The sequence below is a fragment of the Panthera leo genome, chromosome F2, assembly GCF_018350215.1.
Source record: "Panthera leo isolate Ple1 chromosome F2, P.leo_Ple1_pat1.1, whole genome shotgun sequence".
Lineage (NCBI taxonomy): Eukaryota > Metazoa > Chordata > Mammalia > Carnivora > Felidae > Panthera > Panthera leo.
In genome coordinates, this window is record NC_056695.1 from 74,368,569 (window position 1) to 74,387,793 (window position 19,225).

Here is a 19,225-nt window from a genome sequence, read left to right on the forward strand (position 1 = left end):
CCCCACTGCAAACCAGCCTCCCTCCCCCGCCTTCCTTCTCTCCCCCTCCCCCACTCCCCTGCCCTACCATCTGTCTTTCCTCCTCTCCCCCCTCTGCCCGGTCCTTTCTCTGTCTTCCTGCCTGTGGGCACGTGTGTTAGGGCGGGACTGGCTTCCTCTTTGAGGCTTCTCTTGTATATCTTGTTCCGTCTTTCTGTGGCACCTCTCTTTTGTCCTGCTCGCTTTTTCCTTGCCTCCCCCTCTAGCTTAGCCCATTTTTCCATTGCTCAGAGAGTAAGTGAGCACTCACCATGTTCTAGATGCTGGGATGCACACATGGATAGAACCATCCAAGACTTGGTGTTTAGTTGACAGTCAAGAAACCACGTAAGCTCGTGTTTACTGAGAGTCTACTAAGGGCCAGAGACAGCTTGTGGCTTTCATAGGTGCGGACCCATCTTTTCTGTCCACAGCCCTGGGAGGGAAATGCTAGCGTCAACCCCTCTTGCAAGTGGGGAGCCTGAGGCATGGAGGTGGGGTTAGCTTCTCGAAAGCTGCCCGACTGCTGAGTGGCCATGCTCATAGGTGAACCCAGGCAATTTGGCTCTGAAGCCTGTGTGTCTCTTTAACCACTGTGCCCTCAGCATCACCCAGATTAGCTATTAGGCTCTAGGGGATAGACACTCCCTCTGACTTTCTCCAAATAAACTTGATCGCTGCAGGGGCAGGGATAGCACCTTGCAGGTGCCTGATATGCACTCAGTAAACAGGCCCTTTCCTTGGCACACCAGCCTTGGAAGGCAGGTGTTCTGTTCCAACGAGGACACCGAGACCCTGAGTGAGTTACCCAGAACCCTACAGCTTGGAGGTGGTCACGCAAGATTTGCATTCTGGTCCACCTGTCTCTAAAGATGATCTTTCTTCCAGAGAAGCAGAGGAGCCCAGAGCAGATCCTCCTCTCCCTGGGGAGGGGTTAGGAGTCAACTTGCCCTTTCAGGAGTGGGGGGAGATAGCCCACTTCTTTCCTCTTGAAGCTTCAGGGTCCCAGACCCTGTGGGCGCTGAGGGTGGGGTGGAGTGGCTGATGGCGTCTGGCGACTCACAGGGAGTCCGGTCCCTATATCCACAGCGGCCACGGGTGAGGTGGAGCCGTGGCACAGGAACTGCATAGCCTACACGAGCCCCTGGAGCCCTTGTTCCACCAGCTGCGGCCTGGGGGTCTCCACTCGTATCTCCAACGTCAACACCCGGTGCTGGCCTGAGCAGGAAAGCCGCCTCTGCACCCTGCGGCCCTGCGACGTGGACATCCGTCCACACATCAAGGTGAGTCCACCCTCCAGGGCGGGGTAGGCATCTTACAAGCCCAGCTTAAAGCCTGGCGCCTGCACTTCCTCGAGGGGGCCGTTTGGAAAATGGGAAGAGTTAAGCCCCCTTCGGAAGAGTTGCATGGGATAATGTGTATCAGCGGGCTTTCAGTCAACGGAAGCATTGCGGTGACCATATTCTCAGAGTCAGGGACACTCTGGAGAGAACTCAGAGGCCCTTGGAAGTGCTTTCCTGTGGAGATGCTCAGGGACCCTCACTGACTGCCACTCACCCTGTGGTCCTGTCCCAGCCCACACCCAAGTGCACGGACATGACAGTCACACTGGGCAGTAGGAGAGCTCTAAAGAGGGCTCAGGACAGCTGGAGTCAGGAGTCAAATGCCCATTTGCTGCTGACTGCCCATGACTGTGGCCAATCTCTGCATCTCTGAGCCACAGGCTCCTCATCGGTAAGACTTGGGGTTGGTCTGACATCTCTTCCGGCGTTGAGAGGCTAAGATAATTAAAGGATGAGGATAGAGTGGGCCACAGTAGTTAGAAACGGGTCTGATTTATCTAACTCAAGGTCTCCTCACTTCTGTCTTGGGACTGGTCCCATGCCTTGGTGCCACATAAAAAGAAAAGGAAAAGGAAAAGGAAAAGAAAAAGGAAAAGGAAAGGAAAGGAAAGGAAAACTCAGCACTGACTCCATTTTTGGAGCACTGATGGCATCTCGGGGCTGCCGAAGAGAGGACTGCCCAGGGGACAAGAGAGCTCCACTTCCCCACGAGTCCTTCTTACTCCCTGTCCCCCACCCTGACTCCATTATCTCTGTGCCAGCCAACTGGATCTTTCCACCTCCTCCTTCTCCTTCTTCTTCCCTTCTCTCTTCCGCTCCCTCTCTGATCAGTTACCTCTGCCACGCTGGCCTCCATATTCTTGGTGCCTGGTGCAGAGTAGGTACTCAGCAGATGTGGTTTAACTGAGAGCGTGAATGGAAGAGTTGTGAGCTGCAGGAAAGATGGGAACAAAGGCCCCAAGTTGGGTGAAGGCACCGTGCCTTTGAGGTAGAGGTGGGTCTACCATAAAGCCAACTCAAGTCCTTGCTGTTGCCTCTTGCTTCCCACCCAATTTTGGTTTTGTAATTATGAACCCAAGATGGCTCCTCGATCTGTATAAGCGTCAAGCCCTGCGTGGCCTGGACCTGCTCCGCCCCCGGTTCTGGCGTGGTGCCAGCACGTGGGAGAGCCATTCGTTCAATGAATTTAGTGAGTGCCTACTAGGTACGGGGTGCGGAGTTAGATTGTAGAGTCACAGTAAGGGCCCTGCTCTCAAGTGGCCCACTGCCCAGTGCGGAGATAGAGTTAGTTTTCCAGAATACACTCTGGTTGAGCAAGCAAGCTGCACGAGGAGGATGTGTGTGAGAGTCTGTGGGGAGAGGAGGAAGAACAGGTTAGGGGAAAGGGCAGCTCCCCGATCATGGAACCCCGTGATGGTTCTAGCACTCAGCAGCTGGGACACTTGGTAGACCGAGGGAGCTACGCAGACATCCTGCATTGGCAAAACCATGAGAGAGTCCTGGGTGTGGGCAAGGTGGAAAGGTAGGAAAGAAGACCTTATAGGTTGCGAGGAGGAACCATGCATGCCAGGCAGGGCCCGGGGAGGCCTTCAGTTGCTTCTGCATAATATGTCTGGGTCTCGCCGTGTTTGGGGAGGTCCAACCTCGCTTGAAGATGCTGCAGACCTGAAAGAAAGGTGGAGGGTTCCTGCGTGGTGAGTGCGAAGGGAGAAATGAGGGCTTGGAGGGAGGACAGTGACTGTGCATCCTCTGAGCACCCCAACTGAAACCTCCTTTTCTGCAGGAAGGGAAGAAGTGTTTGGCCGTGTACCAGCCCGCGGCATCCATGAACTTCACCCTCGCCGGCTGCACCAGCACGCGTCCCTACCGGCCAAAGTACTGTGGGGTGTGCACAGACAGCAGGTGCTGCATACCCTACAAGTCCAAGACCATCGACGTCTCCTTCCAATGTCCCGACGGGCCTGGCTTCTCCCGCCAGGTCCTATGGATCAACGCTTGCTTCTGCAACCTGAGTTGTAGGAATCCCAACGATATCTTTGCCGACTTAGAATCCTATCCTGACTTCCCAGAAATTGCCAATTAGACGGGTACAAAACACGGGGCTCGGGCGTGGCCCAGTGTGTGCAAAGCAGCCAGCCCTCCGAGGCCCCCAGTTGAGCCTTCTTCGTCCACTTCCCATTGACTTCTAACTATCCTGATCCAGACCGTCAGCCCCCTGTCCTGTTTCCAACCACCCGAACGACCCGTTCTGCTGCTGCTCGGGCCCAGACTCTGACTTCTCTCCTTGGCCGTGTTCTGCATACGCTCCAAAGTGACTGTCTCCAGCTCTTCTGGACAAAACCCAAGCCTGTCCAAGTCACTGGAAGTCCTGCTGGATCTTACCTGAGTTCCAAGGAACAGAATCAGCTAGGCATTTCACATCGCTCCTTCCCTTTCTAGATGCCAAACCACAAGACTCTTTGGGTCCGTTCAGAAGCACAGATGGGATCTAGGACAATGGGACGGTCTATTATGTGGGTCCTGCCACGTGGGCGCTGATAGACAGCTCTGACCGTAGCACACCCAAGTGTCTCTGATTCCGAAGATTTGGGCTAAGTCTCTCGTCATCCCTGCACGGTAAAGGGTCCACACTGGTTCGTTTTGGTCAGAAATGCAATTTGATGACTTTCATTCTTATTCACGGGAAAAGTCTCCAGTCAATACTCTAGGGTCAGAACAGGGTCGGCCAATTTTCAGAAGTGATGGACCCTGGCGTGAATCTGCTGCTGACCAGCAGGACACCGGGCAGCTGGCCAGCTCTTCTGGGCATCCAGACCCTCTCCCTGCTTCGGGGCTCCTGGGAGTTGGGGGAGCCCTTAGGATGGCCCCTCTGACCCCTGAGAGTGGCATCCTGGGACGTTGCTCTGCTCTTACGGGCCTTGGGAGACCCCGCTGAAGTCCGGGCCAGACCCGCCTCAAGTAACAGAGACAGCTACAGGCTGTATGTGGCTCAAACCACGAAGTGGATCCACTCTGCATCAGTCTGGGGCACAAGGACACCGCTCTTTCTGCTTCAGTGACCCTTCTCACAGACTTCGGGTCTGCTGACCCAAACCCCCAGTCCTGGTGTGAAGACAGGTTTACCAGTTGTCTAGAAACGGAAATATATTTAACAGGGACTAAATGCCAAAGTGGCTTGAAGCTTAAAAGGAACAGAAGGTTGTTATGAATGGAAATGAGACTATTATTTATCTTGTTAGCAGAATATAAATATTTACTGTTGACTTTACGACCCGCGTCTCTGTCCTTACTTTTTTAGAGCTCCCGAGCGTGTCGAGCAGGAAAACATGTCAGAGTAACCGACTTCCTGCCCTTGTTTTTTCACTCTTTTCACTGCCTCTCTAGCTCCTTTCCCAAGAGAAGCGTATCTCGCTTTCAGGTAATGTAGGTGCCTGAGCATCCAAAAAAAAAAAAAAAATACGGGATGGACAAAACTCCATGAATCGGTTCTCCCCTCCTTCAGATCAGGAGCCAGCTCTCAGCATGAATTTAACAGATGGTTTTGTTTATCCAGTGCTTCGGATGAGAGATGTGCGGGTTATTCCTGAGGGAATTCGGTGTTGGTGGGCCAGGGGTTCTGAAATAGGAAAAAAGGACTGGAAATATGCCTTCCTGACCATGACCTCCCCCACGCCTGGTCCATACAAGGCATACAGTGGTCCTCAATATATATTTGTGGAATAAAAGACACCATGTATGTGTTCCTACTTTTACTCAGAGGCTCTCTTCTTCCAAAGGTACAGATCTTATCAGCCAACTCTTATTTAAAGTGCCCTAGGAAGGAGACACTGGATATTTAAACAAATGTCTTTTTTTGTTGAAAAAGACATTTTGTGTGAAGAGCATTTACCCCAAGAATAAGCTCTTCTCTAAGCCTGTGTGGATCTACGTTGGATTTTCTCAGAGTGAAATTACCTGAGGTCTACAAATCACCAGGACCGGATGACGGCTAACCGCGTTTGAAATTCAGCAGAAATCCAAGAGCGAGGTTCTTCCTGACTCTGCATCCCAGTTTGGAAACATGAGCATAGCTTCCAAGATCCTAGGAAACCTGGATGGAGGAATCCGGGAGTGCCCTGGGGCCGAGTGGGCTGGGGTAACTCCGGTTATATTGGTTTTGAGAAATGGACGTGTCCTAGGCAGGCCCCCCTGGGAAAAGTCTCAGCTCCATGTTCTGAAGTCATGGGGAAGGAGATTTGGGACCAATGCAAGGAAAACCTTTCTAGCAGTCAGATTCGCTCGGCAGTGGTGTGACCGACCTCAATAAAAGTTAGGAATATTAGTCACAAAGAAAAAATGCCCCTTTTTTGAAGGCCTCCTTGGTGCCACCCACTTTGCTTAAATTATCTTACTAACATTCACAACGTTTGGAAGGAAGCTTCTCGTCCTCATGTCTATACGTGGAAAGTTTGAGACTCAAAGAGGCTGAGAAATCAGCCAAAACAAATTGGAGCCCAAATTCCAGCTTATTCCCCTCGGCCTGGCTCTTGGGGAAGCCTCCAGGAAGAGCACGAATGACCCCCAGAAGAGCGTCTCATTGGCAAGGCCATCCAGTAGACAAGACAGATGGTGTCTCCAGTCCTTTGTTACTCCGTGTTCTGGGATAAGGGGAAGGTACACGAAGGATTTGTTAGCCTTTGGTGAAGAAATTCACATTAGCGCCTCAAGTGAATTTCTCTGGTGTGCTTAGGTGGGGAGAGAGGAAACCTGTATTCTCAAACCACCACTTCTTGCTAAACCTTATTGTCAACACTTGGCGAGCACTTACTGAGTGCCAGGCCTGGGCTAGGTGCTTTCCTGCTGTATCTTTCTTAGTCCTCATAGCAAACCTATGAGACTTGGCGTTATAATCGTTTTCCGCTTCGGAGAGAAGACGCTGAGGCTCATAGATGTTACGTCCTCTGCTCAGTGTCTTACTAGCTAGGGAACCGCAGACCGGGATTGCCAACCAAGGTCAGTCTGACCCCTGAGCCATCTCTCCTGACCCCAAGCCCGGTGCGCATGCCCCCGAAATCAAAAGGTACCAAGAGGTGCTTTACTGACAACAGGGTTGTGTCTGGACAATGTTAATTTCAAGGTGATTCAGAGAGGGAGTCAAGCAAGTAGGTTTGAACGATACAGTTGTCTATAATCTCATTAACATTGTGCTGTGTGTACATAGAGATCATGGGGAAGCAACGAAACCCCTGACTATTCTATTGAATTAAGTCACTGCTTTTTAAAGACTTATCTTGCTGTAAAGCAACTGCAATAATAAGCCTGCAGAGCTTGGGACTCACGAGTGGTCAGAACGGTCAACTGTGTATCTGTGCACATATACGTGTACGTGTGTGTGTGTGTGTGTGTCTGTGTGTTTATATCTGTTTCCAAACTGTGACTTCATATTTAAGTATTCCTACCGCCATTTTTGCAAGTGACTAAAAAACAAATGAAGGAATGTTTTGGAATTTCCCAACAGAGGAAAAAAAGAGCACTTGGGCGATCTGTCATGTTTTACAACATTCCTCATTTTTCTCATGATTTGTGTAACGTGGAACATGTTTGTTCGACGTGAAGGATTTTCGGTGCGCAAATTCCCCGTTTATGCTTTTGTCCTTAAGGCAATAAATCATCAGCAAAATGACTTACCAGATCTTCTTGTGTGTGCAGTTATCATGCGTCACGGTGGAACATCGAGTTCATTCCACAGATGTGCAGGTGGTGGAGACTAGGTCCCAGATATTTCACATACGGTCATAAAAATAGCTAGAAATTTGGAGACGGGCTTAGAAGTATGAATTCTGAAATTCACAAAAGACCAGCACTACAAGTATGTCCACGCTGGAAGGTAGCTCCGGAAATTTTACTGCTCATTCATTTATTCATTCATTCATTCATTCATTCACTCACGCACTCACTCACTCACTCACTCAATGCCTTTCTACATCTCCAGCTAGCACCTTGAGGGCAGGGACTATGATGGCATCCTCTGGGCCTAGCACGGGGTGTGGCACAGGGCAGGGACTGGGGAAGCAGGGGTTGGAGAGTCGGATGTACAGAGATGGAGATTGCCAGCTGCCTTAGGAACCAGCGAGAGTAAAGAGGCGTGTGGGGGAGGTTGCACGGTAAAATGGAAACCGCTCTGGGGGCGCCCGGGTGGCTCAGTCGGTTGAGCGTTCGACTTCGGCTCGGGTCGTGATCTCACGGTTCGTGAGTTCGAGCCCCACTCTGCTGACAGCTCGGAGTCTGGAGCCTGCTTCAGATTCTGTGTGTGTGTGTGTGTGTCTCTCTCTCTCTGTTCTTCCCCCCATTCGCACTCTGTCTCTCTCTCTCAAAAATAAATAAAGATTAAAAACTTAAAAAAAAAAAAAAAGGAAACCGCTCTGACTTCGGGGGTCGAGTGGATCTTTGCACACTTCAGTCTTTCCTGGAATTCCTCACGTAATCCCTCTGCACCTCCGTCTCCTCAGCTCTGAGATGCAGAAAATGATGGGATGGGACCTGCCTTTGTGGCGGCGATGTTGTGATGTGGAAAATGCAAATGGCATTCGGGGTTCCAGGACCGAGCTTGGCGCGTGGTAAGCACTTAACGAAACCAGGTATTATTGGCAGATTTTCAGTTTCTTCAGGAACGGGGGGATAACCAGCAAAACGACAGCAAAAATTGGAGTCAGGGTATGTGCCTGTATACTTTTTACTTATTTAGATGGTTATTTCAGAGTAACAAATATAGAGGAAAGGTGTCACCAATGTTTGATTGAACGCTTTTTTATTTTAATCCTATGCTGCTTGATCCCCTAACTTTTCTTTTTATGTCTTCATTATGTGCTATAATTTGATTAAACACCCTGCTTTTTTAAAAAATTTTTTTAACGTTTATTTATTATTGAGACTCAGAGAGACACAGAGTGTGAGCAGGGGAGGAGCAGAGAGAGGGGGAGACACAGAATCCGAAGCAGGATCCAGGCCTCGAGCTGCCAGCACAGAGCCCGATGCGGGGCTCGAACTCACAAACCGTGAGATCATGACCTGAGCCGAAGTCGGCCGCTTAACCCACTGAGTCACCCAGGCGCCCCTAAACACCCTGCTTTTTTAAGGCAGGAAAGGTGCCATACTTTTCTGTCTCCCAAACCCGGGGCACTACATAGTACCTGCATAGCCACGTGAACAGATGTGCCTATGACCGAGTACATGGGGTGAAAGACACGTTTGATGCCTTCTGGGGAAATCCCCCTCGTTCACTAACCCCGAAACACATCATGCTATTATAATAGGGAAAGAATCAATGCCAAGAAAAGGATAATGGCCACGTGAATCCTTTCCCAGAGCACTTCTGTCCTGACGCATACCTTTTTCAAAATTGGAAGTTAGATCATGGAGTCCTATAGATGCCCCAGATTAAGAGAAATGTGTAGATTAGGGGAGACATTTCTGATGATATCAGGTGGGTGAAATTTCACGAAATGGGATGGAGGGAAAACGGCCAGAGCACTTTATTGTGAAGGTAAAAAAAAAAAAAAAAAAAAAAAAAAAAAAAAAAAGCATGTGGCCGAGATCTCAGTGCTCTCGATCCCCTCCCTGATGAAATAAAAATGCAGAAGCATCCTACGTGTTCAGAAGTCTAAGGTCCTGCTGCACCTGAGTTCCTTCCAAGTAGAGAACTGAGCCAAAATGACTCCCATCAGGAGGGAGAGGAAGCTGTTAAAAGCCGGCTTATTGATAGCCACGAGGAAGCATCAGCCTGCCAGCAGAGGACGAGACAGAAGAATTAAGAAGCAGAGAGAAGACACAGTGAAAGACAGGTCATCCAAGCCTGGGCGAGACTATTTAACAGACAAATATCCCCACAAGCAATAAGAGCCTTAAGGTCATCTGTGTCCGGTCCAGGGAACGAACTGATGTTCTAGCATCCCAAGACGTCAATAGTGGCTGCATTAGTCATGTGCTCAGTGAACTGTTTTAAAAGGCAGCGAGGGATGTAGTTTATTTTAGAAATGACTGGACAAGCCATTTCGTCTCTCTGAGCCTCGGCTTTCGTAACGGTGAAGCAAAGATAACTCATCCTCACAGATAAAGGCTAAAAAGGGGAAACAACAATACTTGCTAAATATTGCTATCATTCGAGGAAGCGTTTGTCTGTTTGACAAAAGCCTCCTGTTTGGTGCCGGGCATCTGTGCTGGCCCGGGAGATGCCAAAGAAATGCTCATATCGGAGAAAAGGACACCTACGGGGATACACATCATAAATACCGCACGGACTCCTGGGCCCGTGTCTGCAGGATGCCCTTGTCACACAGGGGCATTAAACAAATACTTCTCAGAGCAGGGATAAGGAAGGGTCTGTCCAGCAACAGTGAGTTTGGCTGTCAATGAATTTAACTGGGCGCAGCCCATGGCGATTTACAGGCCACAACAACGTCGGTTGCTTAGAACCCCTGAGGCAGTCATGTGGGGAGAGGGGGTTGGGAAGGACAAACCCAGTTATAGTGGATTGGACAGCAAGTGGATACCGAAATCAAGCTGAATCAATTCTATTCTTTCCCTTAGGAGACACAAAGACCTGATTCGTTCCGCATCTAAGAACCTGAAGGTCACAGCCTTTGGGTAAGAGCCACCATTTTATTGGGCTTTGGAGGCACAGAGAAATCTGATCTTGCAAAGAACGAAACTGATGTGCTCCCCAGGTCCCCTCCCTAATCCGGTCTCCAACCTCACAAGGCCAGGTTTCACTTTCCGCCTTGGGAATCGACGTGGGACAACGTTGAAAGACTTCCCCGCAGCCTATGAAGCCCAAGACAAGTACGTGACCAGATGGATCGGGGCTACATCGAGGGTCCGATCCAAGGACGGATAGTGAGGTTGTGTCTGAGAAGGGACAATGAACAGGGCGACAGTTGAAGCCCTCGGCCGTCCCCACAGATCCTGCACATGGGTCATCTCAGAGCACACTTGGTCTCCCAACTACTACCGAAACCCAAGGGTCTGGGGCTAGAAACCAAAACAAGTAGCTAGGAGGACAGAAATAGACCTCCCAGCTGGCAAAAAGCCTCTTGGGTATCCTATCTCTCGGTAGCTGCTGGTGCATGCAAACCCCTGTAACAGTTCACGCCCGCCCTGGAAGCCCGAGCCCCGAGGAGCTGAGCCCAGCGGGTCCAGCGGGGGTCTGCGCCATGCCCCCACTCCCCAAAGCTGATGTATGCACCTGCTGCTATGGAACTTGCTTCTCGGCTTTACCATCACCTGCCCTTTCTCTGTTCTGACTCCCGCACAGGACCTGACACAGAGAAGGTGCTTCTTGCCAATTGGAAAAAACTTCTCCTGCAGCTAGATAGAGCAGGAGGTCGCTCTAGCTCTTTACCCTGAGGTCGCCCGACCAGCAGTCCGGGGATAGAATTCAGGGGCCACGTACTAGGATGAGGGTCAAATGCATCTCTGTGTTCAGTCTAACTGTGGTTTAGCACACTCTTCCGTTTAAGCATAGGCAACGAACCCCAGTATCACCGGTTGGCAGATATCTCAAGATATTCTTATGCTTATCACTACCTAGAAATTCTGTTGAGATCTGCCCCAATGCCACTATTCAACTTAATAAAGAAGCATAAGCTATTATGTCACACAGTGGTCACATTTGGGTAGTTACACATGACTCTAATGGAATCGTCATCTTACACGTATACAACTCTTACTGCCTCACTGCCTGTCAGCCTCCAAGGTCACCCGCCCCGGTCTACACTACAGGCTCCTCACAAAGGCCCTCGTCTTCCATCCTCTGGCGTCTACACTGGCCCCTTGGCTGGGAATGCCTTCTTGCCCTTCTGCACTGTGCTAACTAACTCCTTGCCATTCCAAATCAGACCATAATCCACCATAATGCAGACTTCAAGTTTTCAGTGAGTAGCACACTCTAAGAAACTCTTCCAGTGAAGAAAAGCCAATACCAGTAACAGCAAGATAGCTATTTAAAAGGGGAGGTGGACGGGGCGCCTGGGTGGCTCAGTTGGTTAAACGTCCGACTTTAGCTCAGGTCATGATCTCACAGCTCGTGAGCTCGAGCCCCGCATCAGGCTCTGTGCTGACAGCTCGGAGCCTGGAGCCTGCTTCGGGTTCTGCGTCTCCCTCTGTCTTCACCCCCCACCCCCTTTCAAAAATAAACATTAAAAACATTTTAAAAAGGGGAGGTGGGCTTGAGCAGAGGCTGCGTTTAGTGACTTCCTTCCACAGGACGAATGTGGGACAGTGGAAGAAGTAACAGGGCAGTGGAGAACCCTGGGAACCACAGCCTCGGCCAGGTGCTCAAGGTCAACCGCATCCGGGGTAACTCTTTCGTTGACCCGTCATGCTGATCGCCTGGCACTTTGCCTCTGTGGTCTTCGTTCCAAAAACCCACCACCCCCCTTGAGCCATGAGAAAAGTACCACAGAAACCTTAATCGAGGAACATTCTACAAAATGCCTGACGAGGGCTTCTCAAAAAGGTCATCAAAAGCCAGGAAAGTCTGAGACTCAGTTATAAGCCAGGGGAAGTTGAGGAGGCATGAGGACTGCATGTAATGTGGCAGCCTGGATGGGATCCTGGGACGGAAGCTAGGGAAATTCCAGTAAAGTGTGGAGCTCTGCTCATAGCAATGTGCCAGTGTCGATTTCTTAGCTGTGGTCAATTACAATAAAGGAAGATATTACGAATCGGGAAACTGGGTGTCTATGGGAACTCGGCGCTAGGTTTGCAATTGTTCTGTAAATTTGAAACCAAGCCTAAAAAGCCTAAATAAAAATGGGAGGTTATACTAAAACCTGTTGTGTTTACTTTTTTTTTTTTAACTTTTTAATTTTTCAGTGCAGTGGAAACACACATTATAGCAATTGTCACTGGCGGTGAGAAGGGAGTGGTCTTATCACATGCTTTCCTGTAATAAAAATAAAACGTAAAAAAAAAAAATTTTTTTTCCCTTCTAAATATAGCTTGAAAAGCTTTAACCCTTTGTCACGGTGCTGGCCCAAGGTACTGAGCCCCTGAAATGGGGCTGGTCTGAATTAAGAGATGCTATGGTGTGAAATACTCACTGTTTTCTTAGTATAAAGATGCTGAAATACCTTATTAGCTGTTATATGGATTCTATGTTGGACTGGTAATATTTTGGATATGCTGGGGTTAAGTGAAATATATTATTAAAATTAATTTCATTTGTTTCTTCCTTTTAGAATGTGGTTATTGGAAAATTTACACTTAACATCTGCAGCTTGCTTCATATTCTTATGGGACAGCAATGCTCCAAGATAGGTGTCAGGAGGTCCCAGGTAAGGAAGGACCCCTCCCTATACGGTGGGGCTACACACACACACACACACACACACACACACACACACACACGATCTCTCAGAGGAAAAAGACACAAGCCACTGCAAAGTTACAAATTTATTGGTCTGGAAATAAATACAAATATCTCATTAAGAAACTCCTCTGGAAAGCCTTGTACACAACATTTTTTCCTGTCTGGATTCAGCCACTCCTGCCCTGACCCCTGACCTTTCTGCACAGGTCAGGGGAAGCCTCCCAGGTGGCAGGCGCGGTAAACTGAGTCACTGCCCCTCAAGCAACCTGGAAGCCTTGAATACTTCCTTCTACCAACTCTAGGGTCCCAGAAAGCACCAGGCCCCAGCGGCTGATTCGCAACCATCCATCCACTCTGAGCAAACTTCCTATAAGAAATGGTTAGCCAAATGAAATCAAAAGGCAGTAGTGTAGGAATTTGACAGCTATGCTCACGTTGCCCAAAAATGTCAGTGGTGCCGCCCCATTCAGCGAAAGGTTAGAGGGGCAGGGAAGAGGGGACGGCAGGAGAGGGAAGGAAATCCCATGGAACTTTCCAGAATCCTTACATCTTCTCAGCCACCACTCCCTGTGTGAATCCCCACCCCCTACAAGAGCAGAACAGTTCTACCCGCAGATCCAGTGACGTTACCAGGTCAGAAACACTCAGCCGTCAAGTTCAGACTCAACCCCAGTTGTCAAAGATCGGAAACCAGATTTCACTCAATCACACAAGATTCCCGGGAACCAGGGCGGGATCGACTGCGATCACAATTGTACTGGATCCCATCACAACCACAGAAATCCCGTATATCTAATAACCCAAACAGCCCCCCACCCCCACTCCCCTGCCCCTGCTCCCCCCTCCCACCCCCCCCCCACCCCCCAATGCGTGGAGACTCATCACGTCCAGGTACAGCTGTTTGGAATGTTTCCCTCCATTTCAAAGAAAGCAAGTGCAAACCTAAATGATCTTCCCCACAAACAACATGATCACTCACTCATGAACTTGGGGTAGGAAGCTGGGGCTGTGGAGGAGGCAAGACAGCTGAGCCAAAGACTTGAATTCACGATACCAATGTTTGCCAAGACTGTTTCTCTGGGAAAACCCGGAGATTTTGTCGCCCGCTTTCACCACCCATTGAAAGGATGCCAGAAAAGCAGGCTTGTGTGTTTCGGCATTAAAAAGTGGATATATACACGAACTTGAGAAACCTACTTCTTCACGTTTCACTGCGTAGATTTGTTTTTCCAAGCGTTCTAGCCTCCACAGAAAGTCCACCTCTTTCCCGCTTCCTGTTTTGCTGAGTTAAAAGAGCTCCCCACCATCCGCGGCTCTCCCCCTACCCAAATCAGAACGGGGTTTTGTTTCCAGGAACTGGGTCAGTTGTTCTTTAGTTGGAGAGGAAACAGGAAGTAGAGGGGCTGGGCTTCCGACAAAATGCCCGTTAGAACCAGCCTAGGCCTGGATTTAGGAAGCGTCTAGGGCGGTGCGTCTTGTTTTTGGCAGTTTGGCGTCTCTGAGGGAGGGTAAGAGGGTGGCCGCCAGGCCACCCGCCAATGAGCACAGGACACTGAGATGCTTCTTTTCCTTTGGTCTGCCCGCCCTGCCCTGATGGGAGAGGCGCCCTCGACAAACCCGGTCTAACTTTGTCCCCCCAGAGCTGTCTTACACCATAAGCTTTGGGTTAATACGAGTTACGTGTGGTGTGGCAGGCAGGGCGGGAAGGGCTGGAGGAAGGGCGGTTGCGTGAGCCCAGAGTCCGGGGACGGCCACGGCGCAGGCCGCCTAGCAGGACACCTCCATGGACTTGGGCCCGGCGTTGTTGCCGGTGGCCCCGGAGTTGGGGGTGATGTCCAGGCGAGCACCCTCGCTGGTGTGGGAGCGGCTGCGGGTGCCCTCGCTGGTGTGGGAGCGGCTGCGGGCGCCCTCCAGGGACGTGACGCTGGAGCCGGAGGCCGTGCGGGAGCGCATCAGGCGGGTCATGCTGGCCGAGGGCACTGGGGAGAGAGGGGTGGGGGGCACCGGGTTAGGGAGGGGAGAACCTCAGAGGCACCTGCCCGTCGGCAACGGTGCCTCCTCGTGCCTGGCCTGCCCATCCTTGGGGCGATCCGGCCACCAGGCTCTCTGTCCTCCCTGTATCCACTCACAGAGGTGGACAAGTGAGGCTCTGATGGGGGTAAGGACCGGCGGCCACACGGTTGCTTGAACCTACAGGTGGGTCTGAATCCCAAATCTGCCGCTTGTTTCACAGCTGTGTGACTCTGGAAGAGTCCGGCTCGGAGCCCTCCATCACCTTCAGTAACATGGGAATGCCAATCCCCTGGCAGCAAAACCCACGTGTGTGCCCGTGTACCACAACCCCCTACCACCCACAACCTCTGGAGTGGGGAAGATCGTCCAGGCCGGCTGGGCTGATACCCATCCGCCACAGGTGGGGGAACCGCGGCCACACAGCAAGTCTGCGGCCCAGCCATCACCTGCCATCTCTTCCAGAGAAGCCCGTGAGCTTCCAGGAACGATCAATGGCACCGTCCACTCTTCGGGACTGAAAATGCCCTTGCACGTAGCAGGTGGCTGAGAAAGTGAAAGGAAGTACAGGACTGAACCCTGCCCCTCCCCCTCCCCCCCCCCCCCCCCAGTCATATCGACCAGAATCTTAGAATGGAGATAGGGTCCTTGCCAATAGGACAAGGTGAGGCCATACCGGATTAGGGTGAGCTCTAATGCAATGGCTGGTTCCTCAGAAGAGGAGACAGAACAGCCCTGCAAAACGCACGCGTGCGTGCACACACACACACACACACACACACACACACACACAGGGAAGAAGGCCACGTGACCACAGAGCAGAGATGGGAGTAATGTGGCTACAAGCCAGGGAACACCAGAGACTTCCAGCTCCCACCAGAAGCTGAGATGAGGCAAGGAAAGAGCCTTCTAGAACCTCTGAGGGGAGCATGACCCTGCATCTCTCTTGATTTTGGACCTCTGGCTTCCTAGAACCCTAGCAGTATGAGAGAATAAATTTCTGCTTTTTTAAGCCATCCAGGGTGTGGGGAGCTCTCAGGGCAGCTACAGGAAGCTAGCACATCACCCAAATAAAGCATCACTGCGAAGGCCACGCTGAACAACAGACATTGCCATCTGAGGTGGCACATTATTCGCCCCATGGGCATGGGAGTTGGCTTTCTGGGACACATACCCACAAAGAGAATTCGTCTTTGCTGTACTGAATTCCCTTCTCAAAGAGCTAGTGTTTAAATCCAGAGAGAAGTGAGATCATTCTCACCTCTGCCACTCACCTACTCCTCAACCCCAAATCTGAGAGTCTGGCCGACCTTGGCGGGGCCCTGGCGACTACAGAACGGTGTCACGGGGGCAAAGAGCTAGCCAGGCCTGGCCCAGCTTGAACAGGCAGGCACTCGAGTAGACGACGACGCGCTTTTTCTGTGGCTGACGCCTCTGGGACTAAATGCCTTCCTGCCGTCTTCCCCTGTAACCTGCCGGATGCTTCAGCTTTCTGGAAATAGAAGCTGGTGTGTGTGTGTGTGTGTGTGTGTGTGTGTGTGTGTGTGTGTGTCGGATGGAACAAAACCTGCCTTTCACTTCCTTTCTCCCCAGAATACACTTTCAAGGCAGAAATCCAAACCCAGGGCAGGCCCAAGACAAACGAATCATGACACACGCCCTGCCAGGTAAATGAAGCCTGCCCGACGGCATCCTCCAGGCACCGTCTCTGCCCGCACACTTTCCTGTGGGGAAAGCGGATCAAAAGGCAGGAGACCCACAGGCAGATGTTTTCTGTTGGGATAGGGCACCTCGGGACACAGACTCTGCCCGAAGTATATAAATCAGGCTCAGCAGCTCTTGGCCTCTCTAGAAACTAAACATGGCTGAGGCCAATCTTAAGACTGTGGTCAGTTTACCAAACACGTCATTACTATTTTAAATGAACAAATAGTTTCAGTCTCAGAGGGGGGGAAAAAAAACCCAGAAGAGATTAGACATTCAGGCTTCCTAGTTAAGATGGGCACATAAATTATAATTCTACACAGTAGGCAGAAAGAGTCAAAAGGACCCCATCATGGCTCACACGTCAACGGGCACCCCCTGTGGCTGGAACCCAGCTGCTTGAACTCGGCATTGCCTGTTCTGGTCACGGGACTGCATTTATGAACAAGGGCTGTAGGTGTCCAACAAACTATAGTCATCAAGTGAGAAACCACAAGGTCTTGAATTATGCTCGTATTTATCCTTCAATTCCCTAATCTAATGGGTTAGCAAAGACGCACGGTCTTGAGCAGAAGCGACTTTCTCACCTGCCGGCACAGAAGCTTTACAGTTTTCAAAGAACTTTCAGAGATCCCCACTCTGCTCCTTGCTTCAGGTCTCAAAGCCTAAGGCCATCACTTGTGAAACGAGAGAAGGGTATTCTCATAGGATGGTCGCGATAACGAAACGAGAAAAAATGAAGGATGTACTAACGCTCTTTCATCATCAGCATCAACACCATCATCATCACCTACGACTGGAAGGCTCTTAAGAAAGCATGTAGGCAACAGGTAAAAGGTTTTCATGGCTTGCTCTTGTCTTCCTGGTGCTTAACGAGCTAGTCCTCAGCTAAATCTACAGAAAATTCCCTGCTGTAAAACAACTTTTGCTCATCAGTGGAGACAGAAGAAGCCCCTGTGCTATAAAGGAGACACTAGAATTTCTACGCTGCCCTCCGTCCTCCACACACCTAAATATTTCTTCTCCTGACCTTCCCAGTTTGCAAAAAGCTGAAGGTGGCCAAGGTGACACAGAGTACTCATCCGAACCCGGTTCGGGTCATCGTATTTTCAATTCCCACACCTGCCCTCCACCTACCACCTGCTTGGAAATGCCACACTTACTGTATCCCATGCCCTGCACGAAGTACTTGAAGGCCTCCGCAAGCTTGGCCGGCTGCAAGAGACAAAAAGAGAGAGAGTGCGGTCAGTCCCCGGAGGTCCAGACCACGAATGGCCTCATGGAGCTGTGTCCGTGGTCACCTTCGCTGAAGAGCTTGACCCGAGGGAGAAGGCCACCACATGTTGTTAGAACAACACACAAAAGGAAAGGGAAGGCGATGAGATACTACGGGGACCAAAGTCAGCTCTGGCTGGGGAGAAAAATTTCAAATTCACTTTGTAGCTGGGGTGGGGGTGGGGGTTGATCAGGTTGTATGACCTCGCCTGTGAAACAAGAACAGAGAGCCACGCTTTCTTCTGAGAGGTTCTATAAAGAAGACTACACCGATAAGCTGATGTGTCTAACTCAGCCTCTAGAATGTAAGGGCACCAACATCATGTGCCACCCGCGGTGCTGAGGGCATTTGTGGCACTACCTCATTTTCCCCTGACAACAACTATACGAGGTTGGTGCCATTTTCACATAGATTTCATTGTGAACAGTCATGGAGGCAAATAATCTGTCCAAGGTCCTGCCATTAGTTAGCGGTGGGTGGGTCCTACGGATTAATCCAGAGCTTTCTAAACTCTGTGTTCTCAAGGCAGTTCCTTCTCAGCCTCAAGAGCAGGCTGGATGGCTGGAGAGATGGAAGGAAGAAACGATGGTGAATAACTAAAAGGGAAGTAAGATTGACAGATATAAGTAAGGAGGATCGACAGATGGATGAAAAGAAAGGATGGACAGACGGAAGACCAGAAAAAAATGGAAGAAGGAAGGATGGATGGATGGATGGAGAGATGGATGGATAGTCAGGCCAACCAGTTAATCAAATCAGTGGGGCTACTGTGAGTGAAATGAGTTGGGAATGCCAAGAACACACCCGGTTCTACCAATTACTCCCCCAAATTTAATTTAATCCGAACTGGGGGGTGAATGCTCCCAAGTAAAGGCCATATTCACAGTCTGAATTAACTACAACTCTCAAATGCAATGCCCTGGGTCTATTCTCCTCTTACTCCTCCTACCCCGTGAAGAAGTCATCAGCAGAGGCAGTGCTCCCGCCCACCTCCACCAACTCCTGCCACTATTCTACCAAGAGCCACATGTCATTTAAAAGAGAGACTGGGCTCAAGATGTCCTCTGGGGTTTGTGTGACAATGGTAAGCAAGTGACAAGAGGTACAAGTCGGGGCTGCAGGCAGCCAGGGACTTCCGTGCCAGCATGGCGGCAGAAACAATCTTTCCCCTTTCGTGTCACTGCAATAAATACTTGCTCTTCTCATCCCTAAGGACTGTTCCCCTTTCAAATGGAATGAAGGATGGGAACGGCCTCCGTAAACTCGCACCCAACTCGTAAGGGCAGAAAGGGGAGGGATTACACGGTAAACGGTCCTCCTTGAACTGGTCTCCCGGAAGCCTGGGCTGGTTCAGCTGTTGCCACACATTCATAATGTGCTTTAACTACGGTTAGGGTTGGATCTGTTCTCATTTCACATAGAGAAAGGAAGAAGGGAAGGCGGGTGGAGGGAGAGGGAGAGGGAGGGAGGTCAAATGGAAGGAAAACTGGCCCCTCTCTCCCTAGCCCGTCCTGGAGTTGCGCCGTC

The 19,225-nt window shown here is 50.6% G+C and overlaps 2 protein-coding genes across 2 annotated transcripts in view; one reads left to right on the plus strand and one right to left on the minus strand.

The window, feature by feature from the left end:
• The window catches only part of CCN4 (cellular communication network factor 4), a 35,389-nt gene extending 28,188 nt beyond the window's left edge, over nucleotides 1-7,201 (plus strand). The window contains exons 4-5 of the mRNA XM_042924250.1: nucleotides 1,108-1,301; nucleotides 3,145-7,201. Coding sequence (XP_042780184.1) covers nucleotides 1,108-1,301; nucleotides 3,145-3,444 — 494 coding nt within the window. The 3' untranslated portion in view covers nucleotides 3,445-7,201. The remainder of the gene's footprint in view (nucleotides 1-1,107; nucleotides 1,302-3,144) is intronic.
• A 6,546-nt stretch (nucleotides 7,202-13,747) lies between these two features.
• NDRG1 (N-myc downstream regulated 1) overlaps nucleotides 13,748-19,225 on the minus strand; it is a 52,543-nt gene continuing 47,065 nt past the window's right edge. The window contains exons 15-16 of the mRNA XM_042924405.1: nucleotides 17,586-17,637; nucleotides 13,748-14,687 (exon numbers count right to left, since the gene is read on the minus strand). Coding sequence (XP_042780339.1) covers nucleotides 14,476-14,687; nucleotides 17,586-17,637 — 264 coding nt within the window. The 3' untranslated portion in view covers nucleotides 13,748-14,475. The remainder of the gene's footprint in view (nucleotides 14,688-17,585; nucleotides 17,638-19,225) is intronic.